The sequence below is a fragment of the Taudactylus pleione genome, unplaced genomic scaffold (assembly GCF_031769625.1).
Source record: "Taudactylus pleione unplaced genomic scaffold, aTauple2 ptg000155l, whole genome shotgun sequence".
In the NCBI taxonomy this organism is placed as follows: domain Eukaryota; kingdom Metazoa; phylum Chordata; class Amphibia; order Anura; family Myobatrachidae; genus Taudactylus; species Taudactylus pleione.
The window spans coordinates 7,855,603-7,881,383 of record NW_028284557.1 but is presented as its reverse complement, the minus strand read 5'-3'; the positions used below and the strand labels follow the sequence as shown (position 1 = coordinate 7,881,383).

Sequence of the window (25,781 nt, the reverse complement as noted above, 5' to 3'; positions counted from 1 at the left end):
CTTGTTTCTCTTTATAAGCATCAGCATGATGCGCGTTACTCCAATTGTTACTGCACACAGGTCATGTCTCATGCTTATACTGCTCAATTATTTCTGTGTGTGCAAACGTTAAAACTCTATAAACGCAATATAAAAAAAAACAAAATGAAAACAAGTTAAATATCCCTCTTCACCTACATATAGATTTTAAAATCTTACAGCCAGTATTCTTTAATAATCTTCATATTTAGAAAACCAGGTGTGGATGTAGGAGTCAATTTACATGACTATGAAAAAGGGACTGTCCTATTCCATGTTCTGTTCACTCACATGATTTGACTTCTCTGCTCTCACACCAGGAAGTTTGAGAGCAGAGAGAAGTCTCTTTTCTTCCATTCCCTATCACCAGTGAATGCTGCGTAACAGACAACCACAATGATCAGTATAACATCAAACACATGAGGATAATACAAAGCGCATGAGGATTACAAAACCAGGAATGGCACAAATAGACACTAGGCAGGAGGACACATGTAGCCAAGATGACACACAGGACATCGGACACACAAAGGCAGAGTTAACTTGGAAAAGATAAGAAAGAACAGAAGTGTGACAAGTATGACAGCACACACATACAAAAACATTAACTATAACTATGCATAGAGTAGTGTAGACCTTTCTAAATGTATGCTGTATTTACCTTGCATAAGACTATTCTTATGTTATTCAAGAGCTGTATTGTAACACTATAAAGATATTGTACATAGACATTTGCATTGTGTGGTTAGAAGTATTTGTGTGCATGGTCTAAACAGCACAATGTGGATCATGTGCAAACAAGAAAGGTGTTCTCCTAGTCAGAGTAGAGCAAGTGAATAGGACCTTTTTTTTATTCTTTAAACTTCCCCTACTTTTAAAAGGCATGCATATATCTTGCATGGTTATTAGTAGTGATGATTATGACTATGCCAGATCATCCAATTAAAGGCTGCTAGGCCTGGAGACTGGTGTCTGTGGTTATGACTGAGCAGCCCAAAGTGAACAACATGTTTTCCCACAATTAAGTTAGACAAATCTGAGCTGCAAATAAAACTGCACATACTGGACCACTACCAAGGGCGTACCCATGGTTGTCCTATCACTTGCATGTAGTATCGAATGGTCATAAAGGAACTGAATTAACAGAAGAGTAAACAGTTTAAAGCAATATTGTTCTGGAGAAGAAAAAAACAAAACAAAGACACTTGCTTCCACTACATGTAAAATGTAAGAATACAAGAACACTGTAGACATCATTGGAACTAGTGATGACTTCAACCTGTTAAGTAATCCAGCCATATGTTACAGGGTCTACAGTATTTCCCAACTTCAGTCCTCAGGGACCCTAAAAGTGAATGTTTTGCAGATCTCTTAGTTGGTATTCATTACTGACTGACACAATTAAAAGATCAATGGGTGGTGTTAATTATTTCACTTGTGATAATGAAATCTGTAAAACATGCACTGTTGCGGTTATCTGAAGAAGATCATAGTGAAGGCCAAAGAGATTGAAATTAAATTTAGCTACCTGGTATGCAAACTGAAGGAAGCACTTATTGACGTAGCCTATTGGGTGGTGGTTACAATAGGTCTCAGACGAAATGTGAAAATTGACTGTTAGTCTTTAACCAGGAAGCTACACTTATTCATATCAACAATGCAAAAGTGGCATCAACGTTAAGCAGAATAGTGGTACTGCAGGGGTTAACAGCGGTATTTAGGTGTCTCACCTCAGAAGATAAGTAAATACTGTGCATCCGCACAGTACTGCGACACTCTACACTAGGCCTGGTCAACCTGTGGCTCTCCAGCTGTTGCGAAACTACATACCCCGGCATGCCCTGCCACAGTTTTAGCATTCCCTAATAGCAAAACTGTGACAGGGCATGGTGCAACTTATAGTTTCACAACAGCTGGAGAGCCACAGGTTGACTGGGCCTGCTCTACACAGTAAAGATGGCTCCCACTGCACATGAGCAGTAGCCCAGCAGTGACATAAGGTCGGAGGACGCGCTTTCCACTGACTCTAGGTCCTAGTACCCAGCATGTATAGTAGAGAAAAGACAACGGTGGAGCACAATGCTCTCACAATGCTCTCTAACACGGATGCTTTTCCTGAATGGCAATATAAAACTTTGCACCTAAACACTATGAGATGATTGACATCTGGCTTGCTTTTAAACCAAGCCTCCATCTGTGTTTTGCCTTTTACAGCAGCTGTAGGTGCACAATTCTTTTAAGTGTACTGCATAGACACTGCCCAAGAACACTTTTCCCAGGCCTGCATCACTCTGCACAGTCTGTGCTCTCTCTACAATTGTGTGGTTTGCACGCTTGCTGACACCATTTTGTTCTGCCATGTACGCAATTGTTAACTGGTGCTTGATGCCATTTTTTTTTTTTTAGGAAGACTTTTACATTCTCGTTTACAGATTCCTCGCCATTGTCAGATCTCAAGATTTTGAATTTCTGACCCATTTGAGACTTTTGTATTTTGTAGTCTGCCATTTTCTTGACAACTTCACTCTTGGCTTCGATGAAATGTATGTCATTCTCATACAATCATCGATGAACGTGAGGTAATACCGGTATCCACTTATTGATTTTAATTCCATCGAGCCCAGTGCCAGATAAAGGTCCACATGGGCCTGGAGCTGACATTTATGAAGGGCCTGTTATGTGCTATATATATATATATATATATATATATATATATATATATATATATATTATATATATATATATATATATATATATATATATATACACACACACATATACACATATACACAAACACCCATTACATACATATGCAGTGGGGCAAAAAAGTATTTGGACAGCCACAGATTGTGCAAGTTGATGAGAGAGGTATGTAATGTCCATCATAGGTACACTTCAACTGTGAGAGACAATCAGAAGCAAAAATTCCGGAAATCACATTGTATGATTTTTAAACAATTTGTATATTCATGCGGAAAATACATATTTGGTCAATCAAAAAATTGAACTCAATACTTTGTAAAGTAACCTTGGTTGGCAATTACAGAGGTCAAACGTTTCCTGTAGATCTTGACCAGGTTTGCACACACTGCAGCATGTATTTTGGCCCACTCTTCAATGCATATCTTCTCTAGATGTGTCATGTTTTGTGGCTGTCGCCAGGCAACACGGACTTTCAACTCCCTCCACAGATTTTCTATTGGGTTGAGGTCTGGAGACTGGCTAGGCCAATCCAGGACCTTGAAATTCTTCTTACGGTGCCACTCCTTAGTTGCCCATGCGGTGTGTTTGGGGTCATTGTCATGCTGGAAGACCCAGCCACATTGCATCTTCAATGCTCTTACTGAGGGAAGGAGGTTTTTCCCCAAAATGTCACGATACATGTCCCCATTCATCCTCTCCGTAATACAGATCAGTCGTCCGGTCCCCTTTGCAGAAAAGCATCTCCAAAGCATGATGTTTCCACCCCCATACTTCACAGTGGGTATGGTGTTTTTGGGATGCCACTCATCATTCTTCTCCCTTCAAACACGGTGTGGAGTTTATACCAAAAAGTTCTATTTTGGTCTCATCTGATCACATGACATTCTCCCAAACCTCCTCTGGATCATCCAGATGGTCACGAGCAAACTTTAGACGGGCCTGGACATGTGCTGGCTTAAGCAGGGGGACCTTTCGGGCGCTGCAGGATTTGAATCCATGAAGACGTAGTGTGTTACTAATGGTAACCTTTGTGACTGTGGTCATTGACCAGGTCCCCCCGTGTAGTTCTGGGCTGATCCCTCACCGAGGTGAGAACCTGCATGGAACCCCTGGTCGAGGGAGATCGTCAGTGATTTAGTTTTTCTTCCATTTTTTAATAATTGCGCCAACAGTTGATCTCTTCTCACAAAGCTGCTTGCCTATTGTCAAGTAGCTCATCTCAGCCTTGTGCAGGTCTACAATTTTGTCCTTGGTGTCCTTAGACAGCTCTCTGGTCTTGGCAATGGTGGAGAGGTTGCAGACTGACTGTTTGTACTGGTTAACTATATTAAAGACACCTGTCCACACCCTCAAACAGGTGCCATTAATACAGATAACGAGTGGAGGATAGATGAGCTTCCTAAAGAAGAAGTAACAGGTCTGTGAAAGACAGAATTCTTGCACGTTGGTAGGTGTCCAAATATTTATTTTCCGCAAGAATATACAGATAAATTGTTTAAAAATCATACAATGTGATTTCCGGAATTTTTTGTTCTGATTCTGTCTCTCACAGTTGAAGTGTACCTATGATGGAAATTACAGACCTCTCTCTCATCTTTTTAACAACTTGCACAATCGGGGGCTGTCCAAATACTTTTTTGCATATATATATATATATATATATATATATATATATATATATATATATATACATATACACACACATATACATATATATATATACATACATACATATACATACACACAGCCTTCACGGGGCCAGGCACAGTGGTGTGGCGGCACCTGCATGACGTCACACAGTGCCGACCTGAGACACTAGGTAACAGGGCCGAATCTACTTTTAGATAATACTTTTAAACAGAAATGATTTCACAAAAGAGAAAAAAAAAAAAATGCATCGGTCCCCTAGGATTGCCTGTCTCATATTTACCCCAAAAGTCATGCGCCAGGCCATTATCCACAGTAGTACCATATACATACAGTATCATATGCCCCCACTACAGGAGTGCTCCATATGCCCCACTGATGCGTGGAAGTGTCTATGTGTGGCTGTTAGTATCAGGATGACAAGGGGACTCTGCAAGCTAAGATTGAGCATTTCAAATACAGTGACTCTTGTGTTCCGTCACTCACCTGCAGTATGAGGTGGCTCCATTAGCAGGTGTAGAGGGGCTCAGCCACCAGGAGCATGTATAGACTGCAGGGCTGCGGTTCAATGGGCAGAAGCCTCTGCTTTTATCTCCTTCTGTCTGCGGAGTGCTGGTCGCGTTCCAAACACCTGGACTTCTGGGTACTGGCTGTGCCTGCTGATGCTTGAGCATTTGAAAGGAAATGCGGGCTTCAGTTTAAAAAAAGGTAGCGCTGGCCGTCCGGAGCCTGTGCAGAGGCAGGCCACTCCATGACAAATGTTCCCCGGGGGCCTGTAGTCAACAGTCAGTTCCATGATGCGCCCCTGCATGGCTTGAGGTACAGGGAGGGTTAGGAAGCCTTCACCCGGTCATGTGTGAGTCACACACAGTGTGTGACAGTATGCCTGGCATTTGAACTGCGGGAAGGCGGCCATGGATGTTAGGGGCCACCGGGGTTTCAGTGGACGGGGCTTTTGGCAGGACGTACTGACAGGCTGCTGTAGCAGGAATTTTTTTCCTGTCTACAGTAGCACAGCAGATATTGTGGGCCTATTTTGATGGGTGGGCCTGGAGCTGCGGCTCCTTCCGGCCCTGATTGAGCCACACACATCTGCATGCACCAAAGCTAATGGTGCCTCAGCTCTTAAACATAGGAATGTAGAATTTGATGGCAGATAAAAACCATTTGGCCCATCTAGTCTGCCCATTAACCTTGTTGCTGGTCTTGGGAAAATACATTGTGTCTGCTTACCCATTATACAGCTCTCACACGCCAGTATTACAGCTATTCCAGTCAACATTCCCTCAACAAGCTTTTGGATGTTGCCATACCCCAGGTGGCCTAGCCACCTGTGCCACAGTTCCATAGACTGACTTGTCTCAGAGGCAGTCATCGCATAACACTCTTCTGTGTATAGGACATATAGTTTCTGACACAGTGTTGCTGTTACTATCACAGTCTCTTATTTTGAACAACACACTTGCCCTCTGCAATCTTGACCTTGAAGCCTTTATTTTCTATGATGCTTATTACAATGAGGTTTGTCCCCAAACCTGGTACAAATAACACATCTTGGATGTCTGACTATGGTTCACCTTTTATTTTCAGGCATAACGTGATGGTCACGACTTTTGTGGCTGTAAGGACTTTGTCTCCAATCCCTCTGACTGGTATAGGATCACACGTGTTCAGTGATGTAAACCATTCTTGACTGCAACTGAAATACCTTGTGGCTCCCGTGTCCATGTACCAACAATCCTTCCTTCGACTGCCTGTTACATTTAAAGCCGACTTGTTTCTTTTGCCACGCTTCTCTTACTGCTCACCACTTGCATCCCTCAGTCTACATTCAGCAGAGGCTTTATGTCCTACCTTGCGACATACAAAACACTTGTACTTAGTCTTTTTAAACTTAGGAGTATATTTACTAAAGTGCAGGTTTTTAGAAATGGAGTCATTGCCTATAGCAACCAGATTCTAGCTATCATCTTCTAGAAGGTGATTGATGAGAAATAGAATCTGACTGGTTGCTATGGGCAACAACCCCACTTAAAAAAAAAAACGGTCAGAATCTTGACGCCGGCATTCAGACAGGGTTAGGATACAGACACCTGTCAGCAGATATCCTAACCCTTGCCCCCCTGGTGCCTAAACCTAACCTCCCCCCTAGTGCAACCATCCCATTAACCCCCACTACTGACAGATGTTGGGCTTTCGGCACCGGTACTCTAAACGCCAGCATCCTGACTGTCGGAATTGTGGCCAGATCCCCATGTAGAACTCTCAGCATTGGTCTGAACCAGTATGCTTTCTTGGAATTGCAATAGTTTAACCCTAACGATCTCTGTTGATAGCTTAATCGTAGGGGATTCTAAAGCCACCACCAAGAAGTCAAATTCATGAGTTAAGATTCCACAGTATTGTCATCGCAACCTCCTCGTCATCCACCTGGACTTCTACAGATGTCAATTGCTGAGATATGGATAAAATCTTATCAAAGTACCCATTCATATTGCTGCATGTACTTAGTTTGGTACCATACAGTGGGCCCGATTCAGAGGTGGATACTAATGCAATTTTCATGCAGACCGAGCGATTGTTTGCCATTGCGCATGCACCACACTGCGCGTGCACTGCGGTTACGCATGCACAGAGGAATCCATCGCTATGCGAATGACAGACTGCCAGCGTTTGGGAGTGGTCACAAAACGCAGGTGTGCCTGTCTATTTAAACGCTGTTACATGGGGGTGCATAAATTAGCCACTGCGATTGAATACGCAGCTCTGCGTGTCAGAAGAGCACCCAAGGCTACATCATCGCATGCAGGTAAGAAGGCAGCAGTGGGCGTCTTTATGCTCAGGTCATCTTTGCTAACATTAGCATATTTCCGCAGCTGCGTTGCGTATAAAAAACACAGTTTCGATCACATTAGCGTCCGTCTCTGAATCAGGCCCAGTGTATGCCTCAGGCTTATCTACATATATTGATAGCCCTGCAGGCAGTGTGTCATGTGCTGACACTTTCCAATGAATTATGGAATACACTTGCTGCTCCACATCTATGCCTCGGGTTCCCTTTACCCTATCCACTTCATTTCGACTTAGATTGCCACCTGGATCATTTGTGATTTGCCACAGCTTCTCCTGCATCTCCATAGCGAACTTCCAAGTAGTGTAGTGAACCTCTTCGTTTAAGGTCATGCTTGCCGCTGCACTGTGCATCTGTAGATGTTGATTCAACTACAGGAACTTTCTGTTTACTTGTCTGGGCCCATAAACTATTGATATAGCCTACTGGGGTGGTGGTCACAATAGATGTCAGGTAGAATGTGAAAGTGCCTGTTTGGCCACACAGAGTCTATAACCAGGATGCAGAGTTTATTGATATCAATTGGGTAACAGGTAATAGCGGGAAGCAGAAAAGCGATATTGCAGGGGTTAACAGCAGTATTTAGGCGTCTCTCCTCAGGAGCTTAGTAATGAGCACAGTACTGTGACACTCAACATAGCAAATATGGGGCCCGCTGTATGAGCAGTAGCCCAACGGTGACGTCATCAGGTTGGAGGTTGTGCCTCCCTCTGACTGGGTCCCAGGACCCAGCATGTATAGCAGAGCGTCCAGGGATGTGAGATACTTAACCCTCTCACTTCTTGAATCACTCCCAGGAAATTAAATTAAAGGCTGTTAAATGAAGGACTGGGAAAAACTATTCCTCTTGTGAACCTGAAAGATATAGTAGGGCACAAGGCTATGTGCAAATATATTATGCACAGCACTTGAAAAATCAGAAGAGTTAAGAGAAACAGGGAGGTATGGTAGTTTGTTTTTTCCCCAGTGCTTTGCCACCTAGTGGTGGAACATAATCTGTTTAGTTTGCCCATATGCTCCAAAAAGAAATGTGAAGTCCCTTATCAGGAAGTTCCAATCTATGGTCATTTCACCTCCATTGTTTTATGAAATTGTGAAAGTTACCCCTCCCCCAAGCTGGAGCTCCGGGAGCTGTTTGTAGCATCCAAGTTCTGTATGCAAAGAAATATTTTAAAAAAGTGGAAGATCTTATTTGAAAACATTACGACAAATCAGTATGTTAGCAAAATCCTGACATGGGAACATACTTATGTGATACTCACTTCAGATTCCTCAGCACTCTCGTAGTCCGACAGCACAGCTGGAAGTTAAGAATACAAAAAAGGGATAAATAATGCAAACAGAAACAGAAAAGAGCATGTAAACTACTAAAGGAGCTGAGGCAGTGTAGCACAAATATGAGCCATGACCCAGCAAGATCATGAGAGATGCAGCTGCAGGACTGGCTGGCGGCAATGACAGATCTGTCCCCACTTGCACACAAAGGGGCAAGAACACAAACTAAATGAGCTCTTGTTTATTCATGCAATCACTGTCTGATTCTGGTGTTGGGCCAGTCAAAAGGATGCAGTAGAAGACACAGTGAGGTAATGCAGAGTGACCAGTAAACGCTGGCCTTGTTACATTCTAAACTATCTGCTGGAACTCCATTCATGCGATACAAGTATGAGTTTGTATGGGAATTACATAGTTTACATCAGGCTTAGCTGATACTTTCTACTACATATGTAAGTGAATGCTTTAGTTCATGAAAATGATAATTAAACTAGTTGTACATTTCTGATTTATATGCCAACTACGGTTCTTGATGTCAAATAACTATTTACATTTTTTGGAACTGAGAAACAGAATGTATGTAATGTGGGAAAAATTAAACAATTACACAAAACAATTATGATATTTTTATATGAACTTGGTGTGTGTTATTCACCAAATGCACAGTAACTGACAACTAATAAGTAATTAGCTATGATCAGACTAGATCAAGTTAATAAATTATATACTTGATCGTTAGTAACAGTAAAGGTGCATACACACACGATTTTGTTACCAATGATTTTATGAACGATTTACTGTCAGATTTTTTTTAAAGTGTAATGAACGATTTTTTTGAACTACAAATTTTGTAACTTCCCTTAATGAAAATCGTTCAGTTCGTCAGTCAGAATGAACTACAAATGGGAACGCGCATGAACGATAATTGATCATTATAACTCAAAAACGGAACGATTTTTTTCAACGATTGAACGATAACAACGTCGTTATAGTTAAATCGTTCAAAAAATTGTTACGCGTGTATGCACCTTTACTGTTCAAATATACTCAGGTTAATTACCTCTACACACTACCTCTTCTCTGTAAAATAAAAGGTTTTAATAATTTTGTTGCTCTCAAAGTAGTTATCAGAAAACTTACAAATAGCAACAATATAATAGACTGTACCTGCCTATTGCGTGTATTAATGAAAATGTCAGCAACGTTGAACTTTATTATTGCTAAAATATACATTATCTGGCACAACCCTTATCCACTAATCCTAAAAGTATTGGCAAGACGGATCTTCCTCCCTCTCCACATCTCCAAATTCAAAATTGAATCCCCACATCCTCCATAATACCTCCAAATCACTGACTCACCTACTAGGCTTGTAATATCTTAAACCTTATAACTTCTTAAGCTGGGTACACACTTATCAATGTGTGTACCCAACATTTCGCCCGATATGACGGGCACTGGCTCCATTCACCTGCCTGGCGTCGTTCACCACATTGACAAGATTGGGCACCTTGTACTGCAAATCTATCGATGTGATGAACAACCCCGCAAGAGTGAGCAAGGTCCGACATAGTGGGTACACCATTGCCAATGTAGATAATATGTCGCCCCAATCCGCCTGACATTTCCCGCAGCCTGGCCGCTGCCTAGTCACACAAGAGGCCAGAAACCTGCGCCCGCCAACTCTGGCGTCGCCCCTCCGGGGAAGCATTGGCCACCCCCCCTTCGTTTCCGGGAACAGCCATCTGCCACGCCCCCGATCCCCAAACCCCACAGCATGTCAATCATACTGCAGCTTGGGGGGGGGGTCTGCAGGACCCATTCTGCACATGTGCAGAACAGGCCCTGCACAGGTGCAGACCCCTAACCATCAGAGATGTACATTTAGCCGAGGATGAACGTACATCTCTGAATCAGGCACTATATGCAGAGTGGGTGTGCAATTGGCCCAATCAACCTTTAATAAAGAGCATTTTGGTTACCGATTGGACACCCCCACCCACCACCCTAAAGCCATTTTGAAGTGGCAAGCTTATATGTTCAGTCATTTCGTTGGTTGAGCAGATTTAACATACGGTAATAATATGTAATGCATTTTTATATAAACAAAACTAAGACAAAAAGCAAAAATGAGACACTCACCATCGCCTTCAATACCGTCCTCGCTTTCCTAACAATGAAAATAAAAAACGAAAATAAATTTTATGCTTTCACTTCTACACACAACCAATTTACTGAGAATATGTTTATTTGCTAACCTATTATTTCCCCTCCACCACCCCACAAAAAAAAGGCATTGCTCACTCACACTCTCCATGCTGTAACACATACCAATTTTTTTCCAAGCATCCACAGACATCTCTACTCTACACAAATATCTGTTTAAAGGTTGCAGGAACATGTAAACAATGATTACTGTATTTTATTAAGATAAAAAAAAAAAAAAAATTGACCATAGCATTTTACATTTAAAACAAACCCTATACTATTTACTGCCTCCTAGCATTATTACATTTAGGTTGCGAGGAAAAATAGATTTGCAACAAAAAAAAAAAAAAAGCATGAAACAATCAATATTAACAGACGTGTTTAAATATAATGTAGTCAGGATCCCAACCGTCAGAATGCACTATCCCTACAGATTCTGATAGTAAACATTAGGGTTAGGCACTAGGGGGAGGGTTGGGATTAGGCTGTGGGAGGGATGGGTTAGGGTTAAGATTTGTGTTTTAATACTTACTAAAATCAGTCTAACATGACAGGCTCACTGTTTGCTGGTCACCATAGTTATTTTAGCTATGTCGACATTGTTCGCCATTAGCATCCAGGCCAGCTGTTCACCACCCTAATCAACAGCACAGTCCAAAAGTCAAATAGTGGAGCCACACCAAGTGCCATTGGTGTGGTTCCACTATTTGAATTTTGGACTGTGCTGCAGCCCCACCTCTGGAGCAGTCACTGTTAAGCTGCCTACACACGTAAAGATTTTCTGTCCAAATATCCAACTAGTTGATTGGTTGGAATGAAAATCTGGTAACGTATGGGAGGGAGTAAATGATGATCAGCAATTTGCTCCAAAATGGCAGAAAACAGATGAAAATGGTCGTTAGACAAGTTTGTTAAATGTTTGATCTAAACAATTTGTTCAAACAACAGTTTTTGTCCATTTTCCGGCGTTTGGGAGCAAATTGCTGATTGTCATTTGCTTTCATACCTAACCAGATTTTCATTCCAACCAATAAACTAGTCGGATGGTTGGACAGAAAATCTTTACGTGTGTATGCAGCTTAAGTCAGTAGGTATTTCTGCTTCTGACACTTATGTTGTGTACTGAGGCTCCCACATTCATTGTGTGTGTTACGTGCCAATATGAACCTTTGGGCTGTTTTAGCGGGGCCGTCTCCACCCGCGGGCCGCCGTGTCCTGCGGGTGGGGAAAATTGCGGTATAGCGATTACCGCTGGTGAATGAGGCAGCCCGTTATGTCCGTAAGTGGCGGGCACACCCACCAGAGTGCCCTACCACTAGGTCCGGTGAGTGAACACTACAGCTGTGTACCGGTTTATATCAGCACGTAACACACAGACACAAGTTGGGGCTGTGACAAATTTCAATAAATTAGGTCAATTACTTTAAAAGTTATAAGAATAACTTTGGGGCCAATAGCAAGTGAGTATATACCCCAAAGCATTATGGTCCAAGAATAAGCAAAGCATTGTGAGGCAGGTTCTTAGGCTAATATCATGTAATGCAGAGGGATGCTAGTCACCAGACAGTTACAATCTGCAGTTTTTGCACCAAGCAATAAATATTCCTATTCTAAATTTGTCCAAGAATGTTAAAGTCAAGAATCTCTCTCTGCTAAGTATCTTAAATGTGTTAAGACAGTATGACATAAGTGAGTTTTAACAGAAGCTCTTTGGGAACATTTTTTTTCCATTCTTGTTGATTAAGACAACATAATACAACTTTGGAGCCACCTTAGACCCAAGGAGGATTAGAATGGAATCAGGCCAACCCTGTATAAGTTGAAGGATCAAGACTGGCAAATCAGCCACCAGGACTACACTGGCTGCCAACGTATCCAAAGCTTCTATTTTTCAAAAATGTATTTCCAGTTCAAAGTACTGCCATTTTGGAGTAACAAAAATGGAAGTATTCATATACTCGCCTAAATGGTCAACATTCTGCATAAGACCTGACTCAACGATGCTGTTCCATTATGCCCTAGTGCACAGTTGTCAACTCACAACAATTTGCAAGGCATTGCAGCTACGAAGAATGGAGTATAGTGAAGAATTCAGTAGAACGCTCAACCATGAAAAAAAAAGTACATAACATATATTCACTGAAGTGGCAAAAGTCATGGGATCTAATATTGTGTAGGACCTCCTCTGGCCCAGTGAAGTACAGCAACTCAATGTGGCATTTATTCCACAAGTGGACAGAAGACATCTAGAGAGATGTTTACCCCTGCCATCTAGATAGGTTCCCACAGTTCTGATATTTGTAGGTGCAGGATCTTTGGTGCGAATGGACCTCTCCCCATGTTCCATAAATGCTCGAGTGGATTCATGTCGAGCAATTGTGCTGGCCACACTATTTGTCGGAACTCAATAGATTGCTCCTCTAACCAATACTGGACAATTTGGGACTGATGACAACTTGCATTATCCTACTGGAATCGTTGTGGGGGTACATGAAGTCCATGAAGGGCTGCAAATGGTCATTAAGCAATGCAATAACGTGTTCAACCCACGCCACATGAACGCACCAATACGGAACCACCACCAGCCTGCACGGTGCCTTGTTGACAACTGGTGTCCATGGCCTCGTGGGGTCTGTGCGTCTTAAAGACATGCCCCCTTTTCAGGCACGCGCCTTCGACAAGTGCCCATTTCTAGGTCCAGCTCCCTGCCCGGCGTAGGACCTAGCATGAACACTAGGGGGTAAATTTACTAAGATTCCAGTATGGTCGAGCTAGCGTTCTCTGTAGAGTTTGGGCATTTTTTTCCACTCACAAATTTACTAATGACAAACGGGAGAGAAATCTCCTTTGCTACGGAAAAATTCTGGAGAGTTAGCAAACTCTCTTCACTTCACCATCGAACAAATTCGAGTAACTTTTCACTAAACTCTCATGAGAATTGACAATACTCCTGTAATTTGTTAAAAAAATAAATAAAATGACATAGGGTCCGGTCCCCCCCCCCCCCCCCAAAGAAAAAGCATAAACAGCCCCAGACTGCACAGCCAGTCCTGGTTTCTAAAATTAAGGGGAACAAAACATGTAGGGTTCCCCCGTAATTTAGGAACTAGTACCTGGCTGCGGGGCGGTTTGGGCCCAGTGATAGTTTTAAATATAGGGGGACCCTTACGCATTTTTCCCCCCTATATTTAAAACCAGGACTTTAAAGCCAGGTGCTGGTTCCTAAACTACAGGGGAACCCTACACGGTTTTCCCCCTGTAATTTTAGGAACCAGGACTGGCTGAGAAGTCCGGGGCTGGATATGTCTTTTGGGGGGGACCTTACGTCATTTTTTTTTTTATCTACAGGTGTAACACAAGCAGCCTTCACATATCTCACTGATATGTGCAGGCTGCTTGTTGGGGAGAGTTAGGCACAGAGAAGACACTGCAATCACGGGTGAGTAATCTCCTTCAAAACTTGATACTTGGGGGAGAAATCTCGATATGCTTCACCATCGGCCAACTCACTCTCAGCTAAACTCATTTCTTAGTAAATTTGTGAGTTTCAGGAGCCTTAAATCACCTAAGTTTCGGTGATGCTAATCGAGTTGAAGAAAAAAAAACAAACACAAAAAAAAACACTCGACCCTTAGTAAATTTATCCCAAGATGTGCTATAGCGCGTTAGTGCAAATACTGTAAATATATAAAACAACTTACCACAGATGTAATAGATATCTGCACCTATTTATTAACAGTAATTTTAAAAACAACATTTATATAAAAAGTACTGGTATATGTAAAAAGTGCAACAATATACAGTCAGGTGCATAAATATTGGAACATTGACAGAATTTTCATATTTTGGCCTCTATTCACCACCACAATGGCTTTGAAATTAAACAAACAAGATGTGCTTTAACTGCAGACTTTCAGATTTAATTTGAGGGTAATTACATCCAAATTAGGTGAACGGTGTAGGAATTACAACGGTTTCTATATGTGCCTCCCACTTTTTAAGGGGCCAAAAGTAATGGGACAAACTAAACAATCCTAAATCTAACTTTCACTTTTTAATACTTTGTTGCAAATCCTTTGCAGGCAATTACAGCCTGAAGTCTGGAACGCATAGACATCACCAGATGCTGGGTTTCATCCCTGGTGATGCTCTGCCAGGCCTCTACTGCAAATGTCTTCAGTTCCTGCTTGTTCTTGGGGCATTTTCCCTTCAGTTTTGGCTTCATCAAGTGAAATGCATGCTCAATCGGATTCAGGTCAGGGGATTGACTTGGCCATTACATAACATTCCACTTTTTAGCCTTAAAAAACTCTTTGGTTGCTTTTGCAGTATGCTTCGGGTCATTGTCCATCTGCACTGTGAAGCGCTGTCCAATGAGTTCTGAAGCATTTGACTGAATATGAGCATATAATATTGCCCGAAACACTTCAGAATTCATTCTGCTGCTTTTGTCAGCAGTCACATCATCAATAAATACAAGGGAACCAGTTCCATTGGCAGCCATACATGCCATGACACTACCACCACCATGCTTCACTGATGAGGTGGTATGCTTTGGATCATGAGCAGTTCCTTTCCTTCTCCATACTCTTCTCTTCCCATCACTCTGGTACAAGTTGATCTTTGTCTCATCTGTCCATATGATGTTGTTCCAGAACTGTAATGGCTTTTTTAGATGTTGTTTGGCAAACTCTAATCTGGTCTTCCTGTTTTTGAGGCTCACCAATGGTTTACATCTTGTGGTGAACACTCTATATTCACTCTTGTGAAGTCTTCTCTTGATTGTTGACTTTGACACATATAAACCTACCTCCTGGAGAGTGTTCTTGATTTGGCCAACTGTTGTGAAGGGGTTTTTCTTCACCAGGGAAATAATTCTTCTGTCATCCACCACAATTGTTTTCCGTGGTCTTCCGGGTCTTTGGTGTTGCTGAGATCTCCGATGCATTCTTTCTTTTTAAGAATGTTCCATACAGTTGATTTGGCCACACCTAATGTTTTTCCTATCTCTCTGATGGGTTTGTTTTGATTTTTCAGCCTAATGATGGCTTGCTTCACTGATAGTGACAGCTCTTTGGATCTCATATTGAGAGTTGACAGCAACTGATTCCAAATGCAAATGTCACACCTAGAATCAACTCCAGACGTTTTACCTGCTTAATTGATAATTAAATAACGAGGGAATAGCCCACACCTGTCCATGAAATAGCTTTTGAGTTGATAGTCCCATTACTTTTGGCCCCTTAAAAAGTGGGCGGCACATATAGAAACCGTTGTAATTCCTACACCGTTCACCTAATTTGGATGTAATTACCCTCAAATTAAAACTGAAAGTCTGCAGTTAAAGCACATCTTGTTTGTTTCATTTCAAAGTCATTGTGGTGATGAATAGAGGCCAAAATATGAATATTCTGTCAATGTCCCAATATTTATGCACCCGACTGTAAATTAGCATTGGGAGTGCAGAAATTTGCCACTCACATTTGTTGTTTACCTGTATGGGTCATGTAGTGGCAGGCGAATAAATTACAGTTCTTTTTTATTTTGTTCATTATGTTTTTAATGATTTGCTCACATAGCACTAGACAGCATATATTGTATTTGCATTTACTCCTCCACCGGTGATGCTGTTTTCCCTAAATATAAGACAGTGCTAATAATTGCAAAACCAACATAAGTGAAACTGCGCTAATCAGTATAGAATATTCATATGAATACTTGGATCTTGTATTAAATCTGTATATTACTTTGAATTGGTGTGTCTTGACCATTACTTATTCTGCCATACTAGTATTTCATGATTTTTCATATGGATATTCTGTATTGATTAGCGTAGTTTCACTGGGTTGGGTATGATATGCCAGTGCATGAGAAGAAATACCGATGCCGGAATCCAGATCGTGCAGAATCCCGACAGGGTCCGGTAAGTATCCTAACCCTCCCCCTCCTTTGGTGGTGCCTAACTCTAACCTCCCCCCTCCCCCCTTCCCACACCCTAAACCTAACTGTCCCCGGGTGGTGCCTAAGCCTAACCCCCCCCCCCAGGCTAACTAATACTTACCCGCATCAGTACGTTCGGGATGCCGGACATCGGTATTGTGATGTATTCGGCATAGCGGCGTCAGTATTTTGCAGGGGGTCGGGATTACGGCATTGGTATATAGACGTGGGGGATCCCCTCCACCGGCATTTAACGTATACCATTTAACTTGTTTGTGTTGGTTCTGCGTATTAGGTTTTCTCAATAATGACTTTGAAACTAGCTGCTGCTATCAATTTTTTATGTATACTTTTGAATACACCAAAAATTCTCATGTATATAATCACAATTTCGTTTAATTAGTGCCAAGGATACTGTTTTTTTCTAATATTTGCAAAACAGCACCCTTTGCGAACATGCAAAAGATGTTTGATTTCTCCCAACTAGTTGGGTAACAACTGTTTCAGGACATGGGAAAAGTTTTGTCACTTTCACCCAACTGAACGATTATACTGATAAACACTTATTTAATTGCCAAGCGTACTAGAGCGATTTTGCGGTAACTCTGTGGTGCCGATACCAAATATGACATCTGTTTAGATTAGACTGGCTCTAATTTTTGAGAAACACAAATGAGAAACAAGAAAAACAATAGACAACGGTCAACTGCTGTAGTGTGGCAGATCACTTATATATACGGATGGGGGAAATTCTAGAATGATTGCAGAGTGAACACCTAGAATATTTGCTTGTCTCACCATCTAGAATGTTCCGATTGCCATAATCACGCGTTATGGTTAAATTCTAGATTACATGAGGTTATCCATTATCTCAAGAGATAAAGCCAATTAAAAAAACTACTTTCATTTTTTTAATTCAGCAACCCCAAAATACCAAGGATGTTTGAACAAATTTAAGGTAACTAAACAAAAACATTTTTTTGTTGGGTTGTGTTATCCTGGCAGAAGTAGGCGGATTGTAAAATTATTATTATTTTTAAAGGGTCTGGTGACCATGGTGCCTGCTAACAGCGGCAGCTTCTCCTCAGCATAAGCTGCCAGACAACTGCACCAAGGGAGGTTCACATATCGACGCCCGGCAGCCTCCCCTAATGGCCAAATTAGCAAGTGGATATATGGCCCTGATCATCAGGACCCAGGGACAGTGGTGAAGATGGCAGTGATGTGGCTGTGAACCCTGACAGGCCTGCTGCTCACTACGGGGCTACACAGTGTCCACCTGTGGTGAGTAGGGGCTATATATGCATAAAGGATTTGTCATTGATGAAGACAATGTAAATATTTGAAAAAAGTTCTGCAACACATTCTGCAAGGCTGAATGTTAAGATATACGTTACAGAGACAAGTGCTAATGGCGAGATACCTACATAGCAGATCTAAATGATGTAGGTGACCCCATTTGTTCTGATGTAGACGAGTGACTGTTCCTGTATAAATTAGTTTGGAACATATCAGTGCACCGACCAGGGGGATTACACTTTGTAGAGTAGTATTGTTGATGAAGGTTGGAATGGGGTAAAAGCACCTTCTAAAATCTGCCCAACCCATCACACACTTAAGGGGGGGGGGGGGGTACTCATATGCAGATGATGGTTGTTCATACACACTGAAAAACCATCATCTGACAGGGGGCGCTTCACGCTACCCCTCCATGAGGCCTCTGTAGCAAGCATACAGACGGTCGGCTGACCGCCCGTACACAGCGCGATGAGCAGATATATCTGCCATCGGCTGTGCTGCACAGCCGACGGGATGTGTTTGTGAACGACGTTGTTCAGACACATCATCTGTAGACTCTGGCTGACGCACCCACAATATATGGGGTGTTCAATTGAACAGCCGATATATCGGACAGTGTGTACCAAACATTACAGTCTACAGCCAGCCATGCTGCTAGGGATATGATTTGCATCCATTCTAACAGTCTTGATAGCAATCCCGTGTGTTGCAGAAGCATTATGTGGAGCAGCACGCCTAGTGTAAAACACAGAAGGATGTAGTTTCTCAGCAAGTCTGATCAATGGGGGAACTGTAGTGTCTAAAATGTAATGGTCTATCCACCCCAAACCATAATGTACCGGCTGTAGTAGGTAATACCGCCGGCCGCATTCAAATCCCGACAGCGGAAGCCCGGCAGAGGTGAAGATCCCGATCGCTTAATAAGGTAAGTATACTAACCTTATTTTACCCCCCAACCTTCCCTTAGGGGTGCCTAGACCTACCCCCCCCCCCCCCCCCCAAACACGTCCCCTAAACCTAAGTCTCCCGGGGGGGGGATTTAGGCGCCCGGCTTACCTTTGTTCGGTATGCCGGGCGTCATTCTCCCGACGTAGGTCTAATGACAGGCGTTGGGTTTTCGACGCCTGTCTTTAGTACTTTGCCGGGATTAGACAGACGGGAAGTCAGCGGTCGGCATTTAGACCATCGGCTTCCTGACTACATCCTAATGTACCCTATTCTCCACAGGTGTAGAGTGATTATAATAAAGGAGGACACTTTGGAGTCACTAATGTTAACGAGACCAAGCCTCCTGTTTTTCAAAGAATTTAGATCCAACAGATATTAAGATTTTGACAACATAACATTATGTACAAATTTCCAAAGATATTTAAATGCTCAGATTGTGATCGTTCGCATTAAAATATGAGACGGCATATGCAATTACATTTTTTAGAGACAAGCTGAGCACATACTCACACAGCTCATACAAACACACAGCTAATATACATGCATGCATCTGATCTATAATACAGCTCTCACATGATACATCATCCTCAGCAGCCAGCCCTATCCCGTACCCCTAGGGGTTCTCTCCCCCTTGACCGGCCTGCTATACTCACACATTCAGACTCCTTCCCATCCCTGGCCACCACCTCCCCTCTCCTGGTCGGTGGCTCCCGGTTCTCAACTCTGCCAGGAGGGGCTGGCTGCTCCACTGAGCCGGTGCCCTCACTCCCGGACTCCTCTTCTTCCTCTTCGCTATCCTGGGACGCACGTCTCCTACGCCGCCTCCTGTCCGCCATGTCGCTTAGTGGAGAGTCCGTGGGGCTCCTCTGGGAACTACATTTCCCGGCGTACATCGCGCTATACGGAATGCTCCTACTTGCGGCGTGGAGGATGAGAAGAGCGCAGCTTCCGGACAGCAGAGCTCGTAGCGGGAATCTCACTGGCGCTGCGCACAACGCGATAACCGGGGAAAGGGGGCGGGGCCTAAATCTGTTCTGTGTGTTGGTTTGTGCAACGGAAATTTCACCTATGGAGAGAAGTGTAAGCTCGGCGTCTGTGTGGCCCATAGTAACATAGAATGCAGAAGGTCGTTTTATTGTTATTCTTTATATAACACGAATATATTAAGGGTACTTGTGTACTTTACAGACTCATTGCAGAGAGAAACCAATGAATGTTTTAAATGCTACTTGTGTATTTTACGTGCACAAGTACTGAAAGTTGTCTCCTAGCTGCGCTCGCCACACATCGGGCTCAGTGGCCTGCTACGCTCGCCACAAGGTTATATTCCCCCTCTATGCCCTCTTGGATGGTAAGGAATGACGTCCCTCACTTTGCAATGTCAGGAAACGATTGTGGTGCCACCCCTTCCCCAACACTTCTCTTCTGCCTGTACCTCCTACTGTAAAATCGGCAGTTATACTTAGCATACTATGGCGTGTCTTTTACACAACAAGACAACGGGGAGCTTAGAAATAAATGTCCAAATGTCTTGCATGTCACGCTGGTCCAATAAGCAATGTTGTCTGCAACTGCTATTTGGATGCTGCTAACATATGCTTGCAGTGCTGGCCATTGAATTAGAGGAAGATGAGCAGAGACTGTAGATTGTGCTCACCTGTCTTTCCTTCCACTTTACAAGTTCCAGTCAGTGCAGGGTGGGCTCCTGCATGCCCTGTGTTCCCGAACTGCTGAGCTGTCCCTAGTGCCCCACCAACCTTTGCCCCCTGCGAGATACTGCAGTCCATGAGTGGGACAGCAGCACAGTGCCCGAAAAGCAGGACTGTCCCCCCAAAATTGGGATGGTTGGATAGTGCACAATGACAGCTTTACTGCTATGTGAGATTGAGAGCATCAGGTTGCCATAAACGGTTTTTGAAGGGACGTGAGGAGGTCTATACTGAAGTGCCAAAATTCATGGTATAGCAGTATGTAAATGTAATACATGGCGTCACCGTACTGTGACGTTTGGAATTACCCAAACCTGCATCAGTTGTAATCTGACCAGTGCTTAGGCTGCTCATGGCAAGACATGAAATATTGGGGTTCGAACACTACAAGACCGGACACAGCGCCTCACCTGGGCTTGTGACATTGCTAATTGGACACTGGAGGACTGGTTGTGACGTTGCTAATTCGACCCTGGAGGACTGGCAACATGTGACGTGGTCCGATGAGTCACGGTTCTAGTTGTTTTTGGCTAATAGTAAGGTTTGGGTGTGGCGCAGACCCCATGGGGCCATGGACCCCAGTTACCAACAAGACACTGTGCATGCTGGTGGTGGTTCCATAATGGTGTGGGGTGTGTTTACGTAGCATGGGTTGGATCAGCTGATCTGCCTGAACACGTCATTGACCTTAACAGCTACGTTGTATTGCTTGATAACCATTTGCAGCCCTTCATGGATCTCATTTAACCCCGCGATGGAATATTCCAGCAGGATAATGCACCCCGTTCGTTATATGTACCAAGTTGTCCATAATTGGTATGAGGAGCATTCTAGTGAGTTCCGACGAATGGTGTCGCCTGACATTAACCCAATTAAGCATATCTGGGTTGTGGTGGAGAGGTCCATTTGCACCCAAGATCATGCATCTACAAATATCAGGGAGTTGTGGGAAGCTATCCAGACAGTATGGAGGGAGCTGTGGGAAGCTATCCAGACAGCATGGGTCAATATCTCTCCAGAGGCCTTCCATCCACTTGTGGAATCGATGTTGAGTTGATGCACTTCACCAGGGTAGAGGGAGTCATACACGATACTAGGCTTCTGTCCCATGACCTTTAACACTTCAGTGTATATGTGTTGTGATAACTTGGATAATTTAGCTCGGTAGATGGGTCAGTGGTGCAGTGCCTAGGTGCATAATAAGGGTTCACACGTAGCTTTTCAGGTTTAAATAAAATAAATGGAGCTTTACTTTCAGCATTCAGGAACAAAAAATAACACTTAGACCTCATTCAGGGCACTAACTCATTTCTTGAACCCTGACTATCATGGGAAGCTAGTCTGCAAATGTAACACAGTCTCTCAAAAGTCTCAGTCCTGTCTCTCACAGGAATAAATGTAGCCTGGCTTCTCTTCCACATAGTCACACAATCTCTTAAGTGGTCCACCCTGCCTGGCTTGCAGGTCTGGACACCGGCCGCTTGGCTTGGCTAATTGGACACTGAATCACATGTGGTGCTTTCAGACAGAGAATCATTTACCCCCATCACTTGGGGTAATTTAGCTCGGTAGATGGATCAGTGGTGCAGTGCCTAGGTGCATAATGAGGGTCCACATGCAGCTTTTCAGGTCTAAATGAAATTAATGGAACTTTACTTTCAGCATTCAGGAACAAAAAATAACAAACACCTAATCCCCATTCAGGACACAACTTCACACAAACAGTCTTAGAGATTTGTGGACCTCCCTGCCTGACTGCAGGTCTGGACACTGGCCTCTAGGCCCACTTGAACTTTCTCCTCCAGCAGCCTGACTGGTCTGCCTTGTTAGCCTCACCTGAGCTCTGTATATAAGGTCTGGACAATGACCTCCTGTCCTGGCTTGCCTGCCACATCTTCACACAGTCTTAGAGATTTGTGGTCCTCCCTGCCTGACTGCAGGTCTGGACTCTGGCCTCCAAGCACACTTGACTCTATAGCTGCCACAGTCCCACTTGGACAGTCTCCTCCAGCAGCCAGAATGGTCTGCCTTGTTAGCCTCACCTGAGCTCTATAAAGAAGGTAGCCTCTAGGGGCTCTGTAAACAAGACAGCCTCTAGGTGTGGTCACATTTTCTATTTGTACCCTGTGAGGGTGGATCCCTCCAGCCCAACACAGAATCCATGGCTCACTATCCTCCTAGCTTGTTATTGCCACACATCCTCCTCCCCAGCTCATAACCCCTGGGTTGAGCGACATGGGATGAGGCATTCTTATGGTGAATTCCCTCTTCACTTTTCTCATGAAGGCCATCCACCGCATCCAAAATCATCCAGACTCTTGGGTTTCCTTTTTTCCTCACTTGAACTCCTCTCTAACTTTCAGTCTTGAAGCACTGTATTTGCTACTAGCATGCTTGTCTGGTAACTCATCCTCTCTCAAGGAGCCACCATCATCCTGAGAATCACCAGCATCATGATTTTCAGACCTTGGCATTATATCTGAGGACGTACTGGCACTGCCACTCTCTTGTCCACGTAACATACTTGAATGTTTCCATTGATCCACAAACTTTATCTCATGGGTTTGAAAGCTATCTGCCACTTTCTACAATGCTCATATCTTTCGTATATTTTTGGGCATCGAAAATATGGTGAACAACTTCAACATGTTCCATCAGCACATATTCCGAATAACCCTCCACAGAGGTCTTTAATTTCAGTTTCTGTTTAGCTGTTTTACATGCTTCAAGCCCTGTAGTGTGATACAACTTCCCTTCATCACAGACAAATTCAGCTGCATTGCAAGTTCCATCGTGGTTGCATAAAGACACTCACATGCAATAGTATTACTTTTCATACGACTGTCAACATTAACTTTATATAAGATTGCTTTCTACTGAAAAATTGTGTGACCTGGTCACATTCACATCACTCAGATTATATGGCGACATGACGGTCTCATCGTTGGGAGCCATCAATATCTCTGTAGGCTTTTGTATTTTCGGTACCTTTTCCTCAAGGGACAAATGATCATTATTTGCATTTGTCAGCTCCTCAGCACCAATTTTAGATACTGCTTTATTATCTGTAACTATAACCCTTTGGGTGTACTGAACGCTTTCAGACATAGTGTAAAGCTGAATGTCCCTGCAAGGTATCTCATCCACTTTTGAAACACCATCTTTTAGGGAGTTTTCCAACTTTGATATTTCGGTGCCATCTTGCACATGGGTACATTTAATGAGGACATCTCCATTGTCCCACTGCTGCAGAAAGATATTATCCTTCTGGAGCATCCTACTTTGTTCAAGCAATTCACTGTTTGCTGTTCGTTATACAAGTCACTTTGCATCTCTAGCATATCACTCTTCATGCCAGCCTTTTCACGATCAACCAGTAGTAACTTCTTGAGGTTCTCTATTTCTGTCCCACTAGATTCTGTAAAAGACATCAGATGCCATTTTGGGACCAGAATCCAAATTCAGCGTGTTATACAACTTCTGATTTTCCAATTTCCAAGTGGCATTTTTCTTTAGTTGCAGAAAGCTGCTCTTCCAGCTTGGTAATTTTATCCATAGCGCTTTCAAACTTGTTCTCAGACTGTAGAAGATTGCTATCTATATCTTTAAATTCAATCAGTCTCAACTTTTCTAAAGCTATTTCAGCTTCTGTTTAACTTACACTGAAACTCCAGTTCTCTGGCATACATTTCCACTTGGAGTTTTTGTAACTGGTTCTGTGTACTTGACAGGCATTTCTCATGGTTCTCCTTCTCTCTTTGCAATTTTTCAATCTCAACTTGTGCACGGTACAGTTCTTTTAAAAAAACAAAACATTGTTTTGCTGAGTCATGCAGTTTCTTCCAAACTTGCTTGAAGACAAACAATCTCCATGTCCTTTTCTCTTAACACCAGAGTTAAATCAGCCACTTTACCTTGTGTGCATGCTGCATCACTCTGATGTCCATTTACACATTCTTTTAATTCTTCCACTTCCCTCTGAAGTTCCAAACACCTCTGACACAGTTCAACAATGTCTTGCTCTTATTGTGCAAAAAGCACCTCATTTTCATGCTCTTTTCCCAAGAACACCATTCTTTGAGAGCAGCACATCATTTTCACACTTTATCATAGACTTTAATGCTTCAGCCTCCTCAAGGCGTTCAAACATAACTGCTAATTTAAGGTTTGTCTCTTTAAGAGCTTTAAGTCCTTTCTTCCTCTTGTTCAAATGCTATTTCCAAAGAGAATTAACTCTATAACGTCTTTTCAATTTGCGCATGCAAAAGCGTCTCTTTCGTAGACTTTTCTTCTAAGTAACTTATTTAGATACAATAGTGTAAAAGTGTTTTACGCCAAACTTCACACAGAGAGTCAAATTTTTCTATGCTGATATAGTCCTCTCCTGGTGGATCTTGCACCATGCATTAACCACACACACTGCCAGTTTTACTCTGCTTTGGCAGTTTAAATGTCTTTTTCTCTGGAACAGTACTTGGAGCCCCAGCATTTTGGAAAGAGTTACAACATAAGATTTCAAATAACTTTAAATTACTGCAACACATTTGCTTTACTTTAAGACACTACACTCCAGTCCTGGATTTGCATCTCTCCTGCTTCAACATTTGTAGACAGTCTGCCTTTTTTAAGAGCTTGCTTCTTTTTCCCCATATTTATTGGTACACAACATAAACACAGGAACAGCTTTTGTTTTCACTGTATCACACTTTGCCTTCCAAATTTTTCTCTGAACAGCAAAACATTTCCCTTGATGTGGCACTACAATTACCAGCATGTATAAAGCACTGTCTCTTTAACAGCCTTTGCCAGAGGTATCTTTGCTCTGTCAGTTGCACAGTCTAATACCCCTTTTACACCGGAGCTAAAACCCGGGTTTTTGAAGGGATAACCCGGGCAGCTCCCAGGTGTAAAAGGGGAGAGAGTTGGATCGCCGGGTCGAGTGACCCGGCAATCCAACCCAGGTAACTAGCAGGGTTTAACACGGGCGTGCCCGTGAAACCCTGCTGTGAGAACAGCGCACTCCGGGTCACGATGGAGTGCGCTGGTAGCCGGCCGATTGGTCCGGCTTCAGTGGCGCTTGGAGATGACGTCATCTCCAAGTGACCACTTTCACTCCGCAAAAGCCGGGTCTATGCAGACCCGACTGCGGTGTGAGCAGCGCTGACTCGGGAATATCCCGGGTC

General features: G+C 43.0%; 1 protein-coding gene across 1 annotated transcript in view; it reads right to left on the bottom strand.

The window, feature by feature from the left end:
* CASC3 (CASC3 exon junction complex subunit) overlaps positions 1-19,806 on the bottom strand; it is a 54,115-nt gene extending 34,309 nt beyond the window's left edge. Inside the window, exons 1-3 of the mRNA XM_088474640.1 lie at positions 19,543-19,806; positions 10,637-10,664; positions 8,482-8,519 (exon numbers count right to left, since the gene is read on the bottom strand). Of these exons, the coding sequence (XP_088330766.1) occupies positions 8,482-8,519; positions 10,637-10,664; positions 19,543-19,782 (306 nt within the window). The 5' untranslated portion in view covers positions 19,783-19,806. The remainder of the gene's footprint in view (positions 1-8,481; positions 8,520-10,636; positions 10,665-19,542) is intronic.
* Between the last annotated feature and the right edge of the window lie 5,975 nt (positions 19,807-25,781).